The sequence below is a fragment of the Capra hircus genome, chromosome 11 (genome assembly GCF_001704415.2).
Source record: "Capra hircus breed San Clemente chromosome 11, ASM170441v1, whole genome shotgun sequence".
NCBI lineage: Eukaryota > Metazoa > Chordata > Mammalia > Artiodactyla > Bovidae > Capra > Capra hircus.
The window spans coordinates 67,258,723-67,271,454 of record NC_030818.1 but is presented as its reverse complement, the minus strand read 5'-3'; the positions used below and the strand labels follow the sequence as shown (position 1 = coordinate 67,271,454).

At 43.0% G+C, this 12,732-nt stretch overlaps 1 protein-coding gene across 1 annotated transcript in view; it reads right to left on the bottom strand.

Moving 5' to 3' along the window:
• The window catches only part of ANTXR1 (anthrax toxin receptor 1), a 260,409-nt gene that overhangs the window by 72,722 nt on the left and 174,955 nt on the right, over positions 1-12,732 (bottom strand). The window contains exons 15-16 of the mRNA XM_013967784.2: positions 3,361-3,456; positions 2,665-2,832 (exon numbers count right to left, since the gene is read on the bottom strand). Coding sequence (XP_013823238.1) covers positions 2,665-2,832; positions 3,361-3,456 — 264 coding nt within the window. The remainder of the gene's footprint in view (positions 1-2,664; positions 2,833-3,360; positions 3,457-12,732) is intronic.

Genomic DNA, 12,732 nt, shown 5'->3' with positions numbered 1-12,732 from the left:
AGTAACTGAGGCAACAGTGGGGTCTCCCTTAGGGAGTTTGGATGGGAAATTTGAAAAGGGAGAAAATAGGGGAAAAGAGGAGTTTCACTTCATGAGAAAAAGTGGGCAGGTCATGAAGGCCAGGGAGACTTTGAAAGCCTTTTGTGAGACCGGATCATGAGGTTTGAGACAGTAGGCCTGGGAATTTGTGTTTTCAAAGCTCCTACAGGTGACTGATTCTCAGCCAAGTTTGTGACCCTCTATAGAGTCGGACACGACTGAGCGACTGAATTGATAGACTCAATATCCAGCAGTACCGGCACACAGTGGGTACACAACAAATATTCAGTTCAACTGACACTAATTTCAAGTGCGTGTTGGGAGTATTTTGAGATTTCTAGTTGTTCATATGCTCATTTGTTTCATAAAACTCAGTCCTAGACCACTAGTTAACAGATGAATAACATGCTCTCAAGCAAATATGAGTTCTTCAGATAGAATTAAAGCTCTCTCAATATCCAAGATTACAGAGATGAAACCCTGGCTCTTACCAAATATGTTGTGTTAGTCACAAGGTACAGATTTCTGAAAACAACATAATAGAAAATCCCCTTTTGCCTTCATCTGAGATTCTCCTTGGCTCCTTCCTGTCTGCGCATGCATGCACGCCACTGAATGTTCCACATTAGAATATAATTAGAAGCAAACAGCTGTTAGTCAAGCAAACTACATTTGGGCCACATTTTTTCCAGAGTTCAACCCATCGCTCTAGGAGGGGGGGTGGGGTGGCTTATCTTAAGAATCTCAGCACTTGAAACACAACAAACCAAATGACAATGCACTGAGATTAGTTTGAGAAGGAGGCAATTCAACTGAGCAGAGACAACTAGCAAGGAAGTTTCCTCCACTGTTAAAAATGGTTACTTCTTTTGATTTCATGGGAGAAGAGCTGCTCTGAAACTAGCAAATATCTCAGTTTATCACTGGAAGAGGGGTAGAGCTGTATGTGTGTGTGTGTGTGTAGGGGGTGCTGCTGCTGAGATCTGGTTCTTTTTTAAACTTTTTATTTTATTTTGGAGTATAGCTGATTAAGAATTTTGTGAGAGTTTCAGGTGGACTCAAAGGTGAACAAGGGGACTCAGCCATACATATACATGTATCCATTCTTTCGCAGAGAGAGCTGGTTCTTATATTGAGTCTTTCATCTGAGGCTTTGGAGTTGGCATAGTTCTGTCTGCAGCACAGAGCTAGAGGGTGCAGATCTGAGTTGGAGCCTTGGATTCCAGACAGACCCGGGCAGAGCAAAGACTCTGCCACTCTAGTTTTTCTGGTAGACTATGCTGGTCTTTTTGGCTATAATTTTCTAGTGTTCTTTGATGGTTGGCATAGTGCAGACGCTTATGGGGAAGACCAAGGAGCAAGGGTGCTGAATGAATCACATGAATTCAAAGACATCTGCATCCATGAGGAAGAGAAAAGAGGCCTTTAGGAAGCATTAACTGCCTCCTATGACTTAAATTTTTCAATAAGTCAAAAAGGCTTTCAGTTAAGCTGTGGAACTGTGAGGGGGAAGAGAGATGCTGGAGAAATAAGACATTTTGTTCGCAGCCAGGGAGAATGAGTGTTAGACTCATGGCCAACACAGCCCACTACACCAGCACATGGCTTGAATAAAGGGCAATGGGCTCCTGTTGTGGCAAGAAGGATAGATATTAGGCATTAAGGAGAATCCAGCTATTGTTGTTAGACTATGGAAAGCCTACCAATGAAATTATTGAAAGTTATAATCATTCTCTGGGGTTACTACCCAAGTCATTTTCTTCAAGTCCACTCTCATTCAACCACTTTGCCATGGGGATTTTAAGAAGCCCAGTTCCTATTGCTGGGCATATATCAGGAAAAGATGAAAACTATCAAGCACCCCAGTGTTTACAGCAGCACTATTTACAATAGCCAAGACATGGAAACAACCTAAATGCTCGTTAACAGATAAATGAAAAAGAGATGTGATGTATATATATATACAATGGAATATTACTCAGCTGTAAAAAAACAAGAATGAAATAATGCCATTTGCAGCAACGTGTATGGACCTAAAGATTATCACAGTAAGTGAAGTAAGTTAGAGAAAGATAAATACTATACACTACCACTTATATGCTGAATCTACAAAAATTATACAAATGAGCTTATTTAAAAAAACAGAAACGGACTCACAGACACAGAAAACAAGCTTATGGTTTCCAAACAGGAAAGGGGGGGAGGATAAATTAGGAGTTTGAGATTAACAGATAGAAACTACTATACATAAAATAGGTAAATAATAGGACCTATTTTATAGCACAGGGAACTATACTTAATATTTTGTAATAACCTACAATGGAAAAGAATCTGAGAAAGAATATATATACATGAAACTGAATCACTATGCTGCATATCTGAAACTGACAAGAAGATACTATAAATCAACAATACTCCAATTAAAACAAAAAAGCCCAGCTCTCACCTTGATATTGTGGAAACTGAGAAAGTATACATTTAAACTTTCAAGTCCATGATTTGAGAAATTTGTTTCTTTGTGATAAGCTGGATTTTAGTTTGATACCATCTCAAGAGATTCTGGTTCTGCCTATGTAAGTGTTTTACAAGGAGTGAGGATGGGTTTTTGAGTAGAAAGAGGCACACCTTGATCGGAGAATACCACTTCCGGGGAGAGGAGGGCCGGCGCATGTTGTTGTTGAGATTTCGGGGTTCAGGGAACTCGTACTCCTGCTCCGGCATCTTGACTCTTGCATTCTTTGCTTTCTCCAACTTAGCACCTTCTTCTGTGGAGCCCTTTTCTCCCCAACGAACCTAAAATAAATAACATGCAAAAAACCCCCACAAAATGACAAAATAAAATATGATGCCCCTGGAGAACAGGGATCACAAATGACTACGATGTGCTACCCAGTCCTCATTTCTTTTGGGTCATGAGGACCAGAGAAGAGGGGTGAAATAGAGAAAGGGAAAGGGGAAGGGCTGGAGGAGCAGCGAAAGCAAGCAAGGGGCATGGGCATTTGGGGGGAGGGACCATCCAGGGCGTGGGAACAGCACACGCAAAGGCATTGTGGGCCCAGTAAGAACTCTGGATTGTATTCCAGTGACAGAAGAAACCACTGGGCTGGGGGTAGGCGGCCTTGAGCTACAGAGTGAATTGCTCTGACTCACAGTGGACAAGACCCCGGGGTGCAGAGATAAAAGGCTATATTTGCCATCTCTCCATTGATGCCTCACGAGGCACATCCCCCTTAGAGCTTAAGTGTGAGTTTTCACCATTTTGCTTTGGTTTTCTGTCACTGAGTAGTCAGCACGTACATGAGTAAGTGAAGCTGTCCTTACCTCCATCCTTTTAATGCCTCCAACGCCTCGGCCACCATAATAAGAAGCGTCTACCGTAGGCCACTTTTTCTTAGGCAGACCATCATCATCTTCTTCCTGCAGAGAGATTATGACACGTGAAGGAAGCAAAGCGCCATTGTGTCCACTATGGCAAAGTGGATGGGAGCAGACTGCCTGGGTTAAATCCCAGTGCCACCGTTTACTGGGCCTTGAGCAAATTGCTTAACCTGTCCAAGTTTATTTTCCTTGTCTGCAAAGTGGGAATAAGAGCAGTATGACCTGGTTAGATTGTGTTGCATTCTTGGATCATGTTCTCTTCTGCATCTCTACTCCTTCATAGTATATCTCATCTAATCCTGTCTACATGTTAACGCCTCGTGAATTTACCTCTTTGTCCCTGACCTCTGTTGGCACTGACACCTTCTCGGGGACTAATCAACTTCTCAACAATACATGTCTAAAAGAAGTCCTGATTTCCCCACCTGGGATTGGTTCCTGCCATAGTCTTTCCCCCTGCCTGGGAGTCACACTTGAATTCTCTCTTCCTCTGCTTCCCCTTCCCTATCTCATCTCAATTTTCCAGCAAGTTCTACTGACCTTAATTCTAAAAGATCCTCAATTCATGGCTTCTCCAACTCAAGCTCCATCACCACCTCCACCACCCTGGTACCAAGGCTCCTTCTCCTGGGTATGGAGACAATCTCCTAACTGCCCTCTCTTACCTATAATCCATTCTCCACAAAGCAGCAGAATAAATTCTAAGCCTCAACTCTGCCTTGAGAGCGCTGGCCTTTACTCATTTCTCCAGCCTTCTTCCTTCCACATTCCCCGCTCCCAGATACTCTCGGTGCATTCCCTGGACATCCTTCTCAAGTAGCCCTAGTCTCTTCATCCCATCGATCTATTTTATTTCTAGTTCTTGCTCTTACAGGGCTTCCCAAGTGGTTCAGTGGTAAAGAACCCGCCTGCCAATGGAGGAGATGCAGGTTTGATCCCTGTGTCGGGAAGATCCCCTGGAGGAGGGCATGGCACCCCACTCCAGTATCCTTGCCTGGAAAATTCCATGGACATAGGAGCCTGGCAGGCTGTAGTTGATGGGGTCACAAAGAGTCGGACACAACTAAACAACGGAGCACACACATGGCTTGCTATTTATTTATTGTCTGTCTCTCCTCACTGCAATGGAAGTTTCAAGAAAGCTTCTGTTTATTTGTCATAGTTACCATTGCAGTCTCAGCTTTTAGAACAGCACTTAGTACATGGTAGATGCCCAAGAATTATCTGCTGAATTTACAAATAAATTAAACACGATGATTCAGATAAAGCAGTTAACTAGGTGTCTGCAACTTAGCTTACTGACAGGAAGTTAGCATTTACTATGCATTTTAAGATGAAGGGAGAAAACAAAAGGAACTTTTAAGCTTACGGGTGGAAAAGGGAGGGATAATTAGCAAAACTCTTCCTTATCTTGGTGCTCATTCCTGTTGTGGGGAGAAACAGTCACCATCTACAGTCCTGGATGGGCTAGAGGGTGGTGGCATAATTTCCCTTCTGGGTAAGGAAAGGAGGCTGAAAATGGAGTTTGCAAAGCAGATTAATGCGCTCGGAACAAGCTCACCTCCCACAGCCTTGGGCTGGAGGCATTTGGGGAGGCAGATTGGAGTCCCATGTGGAGCCACTGCTGTGTGGAAGGTGGCAGGCATGGGACCGGGTACATGCAAGGGTCCACGGAAGAGAGATCAGAGCCAGCGGTGACAAAGCAAAGCAGTAACACAACACATTAAGACCTTCAAGGTGACCTTCTGTGCTTGTGATGGGCAGGCTTCTTAAAAATTAATAGATCTAAAGGACAGTGATCACATTCAGGCAGCTGACCAGAATGGGTCAGTCTGCATGTGTGTCTGCGTGTGTGTGTGTGTCTTGAATGAATCTGTCCTTCTTGGATGTGGGACTGTGAGCCCTGAAGCACAGTGGATTTTGTCAACCCTTGTATTCTAAATCTTGCACAGAGCCTGGTGCATAGTAGGTGCTCAATAATTGTCAGTATCAAATTTGTGATAACACAGCTGGATGTATGTAGCCTTTAACATGTATGTGCTGGTCACCCTTCCAAGTGCTTGACATATATTAACCCAGTCATCTCTCAACCAGCCAGTGATGTAGGTGGTGCTATTACACCCACTACAGAGGAGGAATTGAGAGGTTAAGTGACTTAGTCACCAGCTTGGATGTGGCAGAGCTGGATTTGAGCCCAGGCAGCCACACTCTTGTTTGATTGTTTCTCAGTGTTGACAAAATTCTAGGTTTTGGCCTTTTGTGTTTTGCTTTTCCAATCATTTGATGCTTTCAAGCAAATGCAGTTTTCTACTTCTAACCCCTTGTACCTGCTAAGACTTCTGACTACATGTGCTAAAATAATAAATAAAAACAAACAAAAAAGACACCAGCAAGAAAATACTATAGCTCACAGTATCTCACCTTATAATTCCAGAAAGTTTATTATGTCAACCAGGAACCTTATATGGTTAAACTTTACCACCAGAATGTGTCTGTGTCATACATGAAACATGGCTTCCAAAACCCTGGGCACGCCCGGCCCAGGACTAACTGAAATTATGTCACCCTAAACTAAACATGGCAGCACAGAGAATGTATGAAACTCCACGAAGGGCACTGAAAGGGTCTCATGAGTCTCCTAATTTTTTATATGACAGGAGCACAGATGTTAGAGACCATCTAAGTGGGATTTTTCACTGCACAGAAGAGGACAGCTGGATCCAGAAAAGTAGAGACCAGTGGAGTGGAGCTCTGATTTGGCTTGCCTTGTCAGGTATTCCCCTTATACTTGCACGCAGAGCAGCCCTTCCCCCATCTCTTCCTGCCCCTGGGCTCTATCCCTCTGCGGTTGCCAGGTACCCAGGCTGGGCTGGCCTTCTGCGCATGTGCAGGTCCTGCATCCCATGCAGGAAATGCCTAGAAGGCAATCCTCTCCACGTGCTCCTGATACAAGCGAGCCTGGCTTTAATCCCCTGACCTGAGCTTGCGGGCCAAACTCAAACAACAGCAAAAGACAACACAAAGGCCCACGGACTGACCAAAGGGAGAGTCCCTTCAGTTACTATGTCTCTGTTTACACATTCTAGAGACGGAAGGGTTTTGCAATCTTCAGAAGAGAACGGAATTTTTTATGTGTTTTTGTTTTTTTCAATCTGGCCAAAAATTGATGGAGTAAAATCATAGATAGTCCCCAGAAATTTCACTGACAGAATTGGCAGCACCTGAGGTGAGTCTCTACCTCTAATTAAATAGCAGGGCTTTGGGGGGGAAGTTCCTCTCATATTGCCCTTTAAGGATGTAGCAGGGAAGGGAAAAACCACCAGCACAGAGATCCCCTATGATAAATGGAGGACAGACTGGATGAACCAAACTGCTTTGTGTCAGCAAAGCCATAGGAATCAGGGATTTGTGGGCAGTCAGCAGAAGATGAGCAGAAGAGTGGAACTGAATTCCAGTAAACTGCCAGGTTCCACCGCAGAAGATGGCCGGGAGAACCTTCTAGGAATGGAATGACAGGGATGGTATACATGTATATGTATGTCTGAGTACCTTCACTGTTCACCTGAAACTATCACAACATTGTAAATTGGCTAAACCCCAATACAAAATGTTTTCAGTGTTAAAAAAATTAAAAATAAAAAAGAAGGGGCTGTTTAATATTCTGTTTAATTGGCTGCACTGTATTGTAACCTACTGGTACTTTTAAACCTTCAGTAAAACTTCCTACACAGATGGCTTTGTGCCAGTTGTGCCTTTGGGGAATAGAGGGATCTGATTTGTTAGATGGTATCCAGCAAAGGAAGAAGAGGAGATAACGCAGAAGAAGCAAGTAGTAGGAGGCAGTGGTGCCTGGAGCAACCGCAGAGATTAGGAAGGGATGCTGGTTTTCCATCAGCGGAAGTTTTGTTTAAATTTTAAAGGATGTGGTGGCCCCAGACATCCAGTTGGCTGATGCTTGGTAACACGAGTGGCAGCACATGACTCAGACAGGGAGGCCTGTTCTGACCTGTTCATCCGGGCAGACCTGGACAAGAGAGAGCTGAGAAATAGAAGTCTGATGCACACATGTGGGAGTCCTTGACTGGTTCAGTCCTCTGCTGCCTGCACGCACCGCACTTTTCCATCTTTCCAGTCATGCCAGGCTTTTATATAGCTCCATGCTTCACCATTCACAGTTCCATACGCTTGAAACAAACTTCTCCTGCTTCTTTTAGCCATCAAGATATTGCTCGAATGTAACCTATTCCATGAAGAACACCCTGATTCCCCAGGGAATTCAGGGCTCCCTTCTTGTGTTTGCCATGGTTCCTTGTATCGACCTTTCCTCACTCAACAAATACTGACCTCTTAGTCAGTTATTAAGCAAACCAGCAAGGAAAGGGGTGAGACTACTGATCCTGGGGATCCCTCACTCCTCATGCAGACCATGATGTGAATAGCGCCCCCTAGAGTTGTGCCTATGGTGGCCCTCTGAGACTCAGTCTACAAGTTCTTTAACATTCCTGCTTCTTTGATATCCATTTGGCAGAAGAACCAAATGGCCATTTTGACCCAAATAGGCTCTCAATCTCCAATTCACTATGGGTAACAGTAGGACCCATCTATAGATGGGAAAACATAACTGAAATAGAATGGAGTCCAAGGAAATAGTTTTAAACCAGCCTTTGAATTCATTAAAAAGTTCTTTGAACTGTTGCACGTCTTAAAACCTTATGATAAACCCTATGTACCCCCAAACAAGGGCCCTATATTTGTCCGTTCCTTCCTTCACTCACTCAGACAACTGTAGCTGTGACTCCACTGCAACATGTTCTATTTTGAGAAAAATAGAATGCAACTGTCAATGAGATTGTTTGCATTTATAGAAGAGTAAGTTTTGTGAGGATGATGATATAAAATAAAGGACGGAAAAAAACTCCCAGGTCTGAGAGGCTCTGGAGGGCCGACCTTAAGTAGCTCTGGCTGTACTGTGTCCTCGGAAGTCTCTGGTGATAAGCCAGAGAGGTCAGCTTCAATGTCTGTCTTGGAGATGAATTCCTCAAAATGAACTGGTGAGTCAAAAAAATTCATCAACCCTTTGTGTAAGTGCAAAAAAAAAAAAAAACCCAATTGACTTAACTGATATGTTTTGGTACCATCCTATCTATTTACATACACGTAATGATTAACGCAATGACTGTCCTGTGTTTTTCAATAAAGAATTCTGTGTGCACTTTTTAAAGCAATTGTGTGTTTATTTTTTTAAACTACTGAATATAGAAGACTGAATCTGGGTCTGTTCTAGGACTTCTGACTGGAGCAGACATGTGTATGTAAGGGTGTATTTGTGCATGTGTGTATCAGATGTGTTGTATGTCCACTGGAAAAAAGGATGCCTGGCAGAGACTTGGCTCTTCACCCTCCACAGTAGGATGCTAGTTTGGCTGTTTTGTGTAGACACAGCTGTGACAGGGACCAGGTCTGCTGCTGTTAGGGAGTTCAAAACAACAAGACACGTTGTTTAATTTTTCTGTAGCCCAGTTTTCCCATCTAAGAAATTCTTGCCACAGAGAAATCATTAGCATCAGTGAGCAAGATGATAAACCTGGAAATAAATTCATCATTTAAAGCCAGGTGCTTATTATTAATTGGGTGCTCACACAGTGTCAGTTCACTCAACACATGTCCTTTTCCCTCTCAAACAGTCAGAGAATGCATGGAGGGTGATGACCTTTAGAACTAAATTAGCAGGTGAAATACTCCATTATTGATTCTTCCATAAACTGCCAATTATTTGGAATAACTGGAGACAGTAAGGAGTCCTCAGTCTATTGCCAATTAGGGAAGACCCTTAACCCAGGAAATGCTCTTCTTAGTTGGTAAAATTTAGCTTTCTTGTTTTTGTGGAGAGCTTGAAATTTCAAGTAATTTTTCTTTGTCTTGTCTTTATACACAGAGATATCACTGTCAGTTGCTCGGAATCTATAGCTCCAGAAAGAATGAAGTGGCTGGGCCAAAGCAAAAACAGTGCTCAGCTGTGGGTGTGTCCGGTGGTGAGAGTGAAGTATGATGCTGTAAAGAACAATATTGCATAGGAACCTGGAATGTTAGGTACATGAATCAGGTTAACTGGACGTGGTCAAGCGGGAAATGGCAAGAGTGAACATCAACATTTTAGGAATCAGTGAACTAAAATGGGTGGGAATGGGTGAATGTAATTCAGATGACCACAATATCTACTGCTGTGGGCAAGAATCCCTTAGAAGCAATGGAGTAGACCTCATAGTTAACAAATGAGTGCAAAACATAGTACTTGGGTGCAGTCTCAAAAATGACAGAATGATCTTGGTTCTTTTCCAAGGCAAACCATTCAACATCACAGTAATCCAAGTCTACGCCCCAACCACTGATGTAGAAGAAGCTGAAGTTGGCTGGTTCTATGAAGACCTCAAGACCTTCTAGAACTAACATCAAAAAAAAAAAAAGATGTCCTTTTCATCATAAGCGATTGGAATGCAAAAACAGGAAATCAAGAGATATGAAGTAACAGGCAAGTCTGGCCTTGGAGTATAAAATGAAGTAGGGCGAAGGCTTAACAGAGTTCTGTCAAGAGAACACACTGGTCATAGCAAACACCCTTTTCCAACAACACAAGTGATGACTCTACACATGGACATCATCAAATGGTCTATATCGAAATCAGACTGATTATATTCTTTGCAGCTGAAGAAGAAGCAGCTCTATACAGCCAGCAAAACAAGACTTGGAGCTGACTGCAGCTCAGGTCATGAGCTCTTTATTGAAAAATTCAGGCTTAAATTGAAGAAAGTAAGGAAAACCACTAGGCTATTCAGGTATGACTTAAATAAAATCCCTTATGATTATACAGTAGAAGTGATGAATAGATTCAAGGGATTAGATCTGGTAGACAGAGTGCCTGAAGAACTATGAACAGAGGTTTGTTGAAATAGCTATGACAAACCTAGGCAGCATATTAAGAAACAAAGACATCACTTTGCCAACAAAGGTCCATATAGTCAAAGCTATAGTCTTTCCAGTAGTCATGTACAGATGTGAGAGTTGGACCATAAAGAAGGCTGAGTGCCAAAGAATTGATGCTTTTGAGTTGTGGTGCTGGAGAAGACTCTTGAGAGTCCTCTGAACAGCAAGGAGATCAAACCAGTCAATTCTAAAGGAAATAAACCTTGAATATTCATTGGGAGGACAGATGCTGAAGCCGAAGCTCCAATACTTTAGCCACCTGATGACTCGTTGGAAAAGACCCTGATGCTGGGAAAGACTGAAGGAAAAGGAGAAGGGGGCGACAGGATGATACGTTGAGATAGCATCACCGACTCAATGGACACGAGTTTGAGCCAATTCCAGGAGATAGTGAAGGATAGGGAAGCCTGGCATGCTGCAGTCCATTGGGTCACAGAGAGTCGGCCATGACTTAGTGACTAAACAACAAGAATAAAGAGGATAACTGAGAGTTCATTATAAAGTTGTGTTCATTTTCTCAGCATATTTATTACCTTTAGGATATGAGGCTTATGGAGCTGATGAAAGTTTGGATAATTGATACTTATTCATACATATGGCAGAAAGTGTTTAACCTCATTTGGCTATTAATTAAATGTTAGATATTATTAATCCTTTGCGGATAAGTCAAAGATCAATTAGATGTAGATCCTGACCTTCAAGTATAGCTAATAATCTTAAACTTCGATGCAGAAGGAAAACGTCAATAAAATACCCCAGGAATACAGAGAAAGGAGAAATTAGCTGTGGTGAAAGGAAATTAGAGCACAGGAGCTGTCCTTGAGGGGCTGGTGAGATTTGAACACAGGGAGCTAGAGTGGAGAAGGTTGTCTAGGTTCAGACTGAGATTCAGGGCTTTGTGTAAAATACTTTCATGGGCTGGGTTACGTCATTGTTTCTGTGGGATTTTTTTTTTATGATTATTTTCTTTTTTTCTGCCAAAACACATTAGGAAGGAGATGAGGGCTGCTGAGCTCACAGGGCCAAGGAGCAATCAGGACCAGCACGCATGCCCAGAGAATCAGCGCCCCCTTTAGCCTGCCCTGGCCAGCGTGGAAGCTCCTATAGGTCTAACACAGCCTGCTAGGTCTCAAGGGTCCCCAGGTTGTCTTTGCGTTTCAGGTCTGCCTTCTAGAGGTGAAAGTATGACTCCCATAAGAATACTGGATGAAACTGGAAAAATTCAACTACTTGTCTTCCCTTGCTTTCAGCTATTCTTTCTTGATGATTTACTGACTTGGGCTTTAGTTTTTTCCTCCAGAATTGTAGGACGTCACTTTACAAACACTTATTGCATTTGTTTTGTGCGTGGAGTCCTATGCTAGATGCTTGGGCCTGGGGTCAACCATACATACCCCACAGTCTTGGACGTAAGACCCCTGGTGCATTTTGGCTGCGGTGGCTGCCACATCACCTTCCAAAAGCAAATGCAGAGCCAGCAGCAGAAGAAAGGGTAATAACTCTGCTAATTGAACATGATGAGTGAAGGGAACATTCTTCACCTCAGGGCAAACAGAGCAACCTCATCGAGAGTTTCTTGCCCTGTTTTTCTTGGGGAGTATAAGACACAGCTGCACACAATAGAACCACAGCCAAATTGGAACCGGGGGAGCTAGCCACGGTGCTTTCTCTTGAAGGATTAAGAAGAGGCTTTTGTGGATGTCAGGAGAGTTTTTTCCCTCCCTTAGCTGTGCACAGCAATGTAATTTCCTCCACTGATTTCTGGGCAGAAAGTTAGCATTCCAACAAGATGCGCTTTAATTGATTGCAGTTATTAAATCCCTTAGCTTACAAGCTTATAGTTCAGGATATAAGAGCCACATGGAATTTTAATCATTATCTTTTTTTCTGTATGAAGGAAATTTGACAAAGGCATTGGGAAGAGGAATGGTGAGGGGGTGGTGCTCACTTTGCATGCAACCTACCTTAGGGATTAAGGAAAATGAACTGATATCTCTTTGGATCCCACTAAGCTTGCAGACCTGTACTCTGGCTTCTAAACTGATGAATGCCACATTGAGGGAAGCCAGCTATCCCAGGAGTAGTCAGAGGACTAGGAAAAGCTCTGGGCAGGCACTGCTCCCCAGGGATGCTCCTTCTCACCATTAGCCTTTAACGCCTCTAGGCCACACATGACCAGATCTGCTTATTGGGCAATTTACGATGGAATCTAAGACATTTTTCTCCTTTCCAATGATGAGGATCTAATATCCTATACAAGGCCAGAATACTAGCATACTGGAGGGGGCTCCAGTATATTTTCTTTATTGCCTGGCAAGTCTTTAGGTAACATTG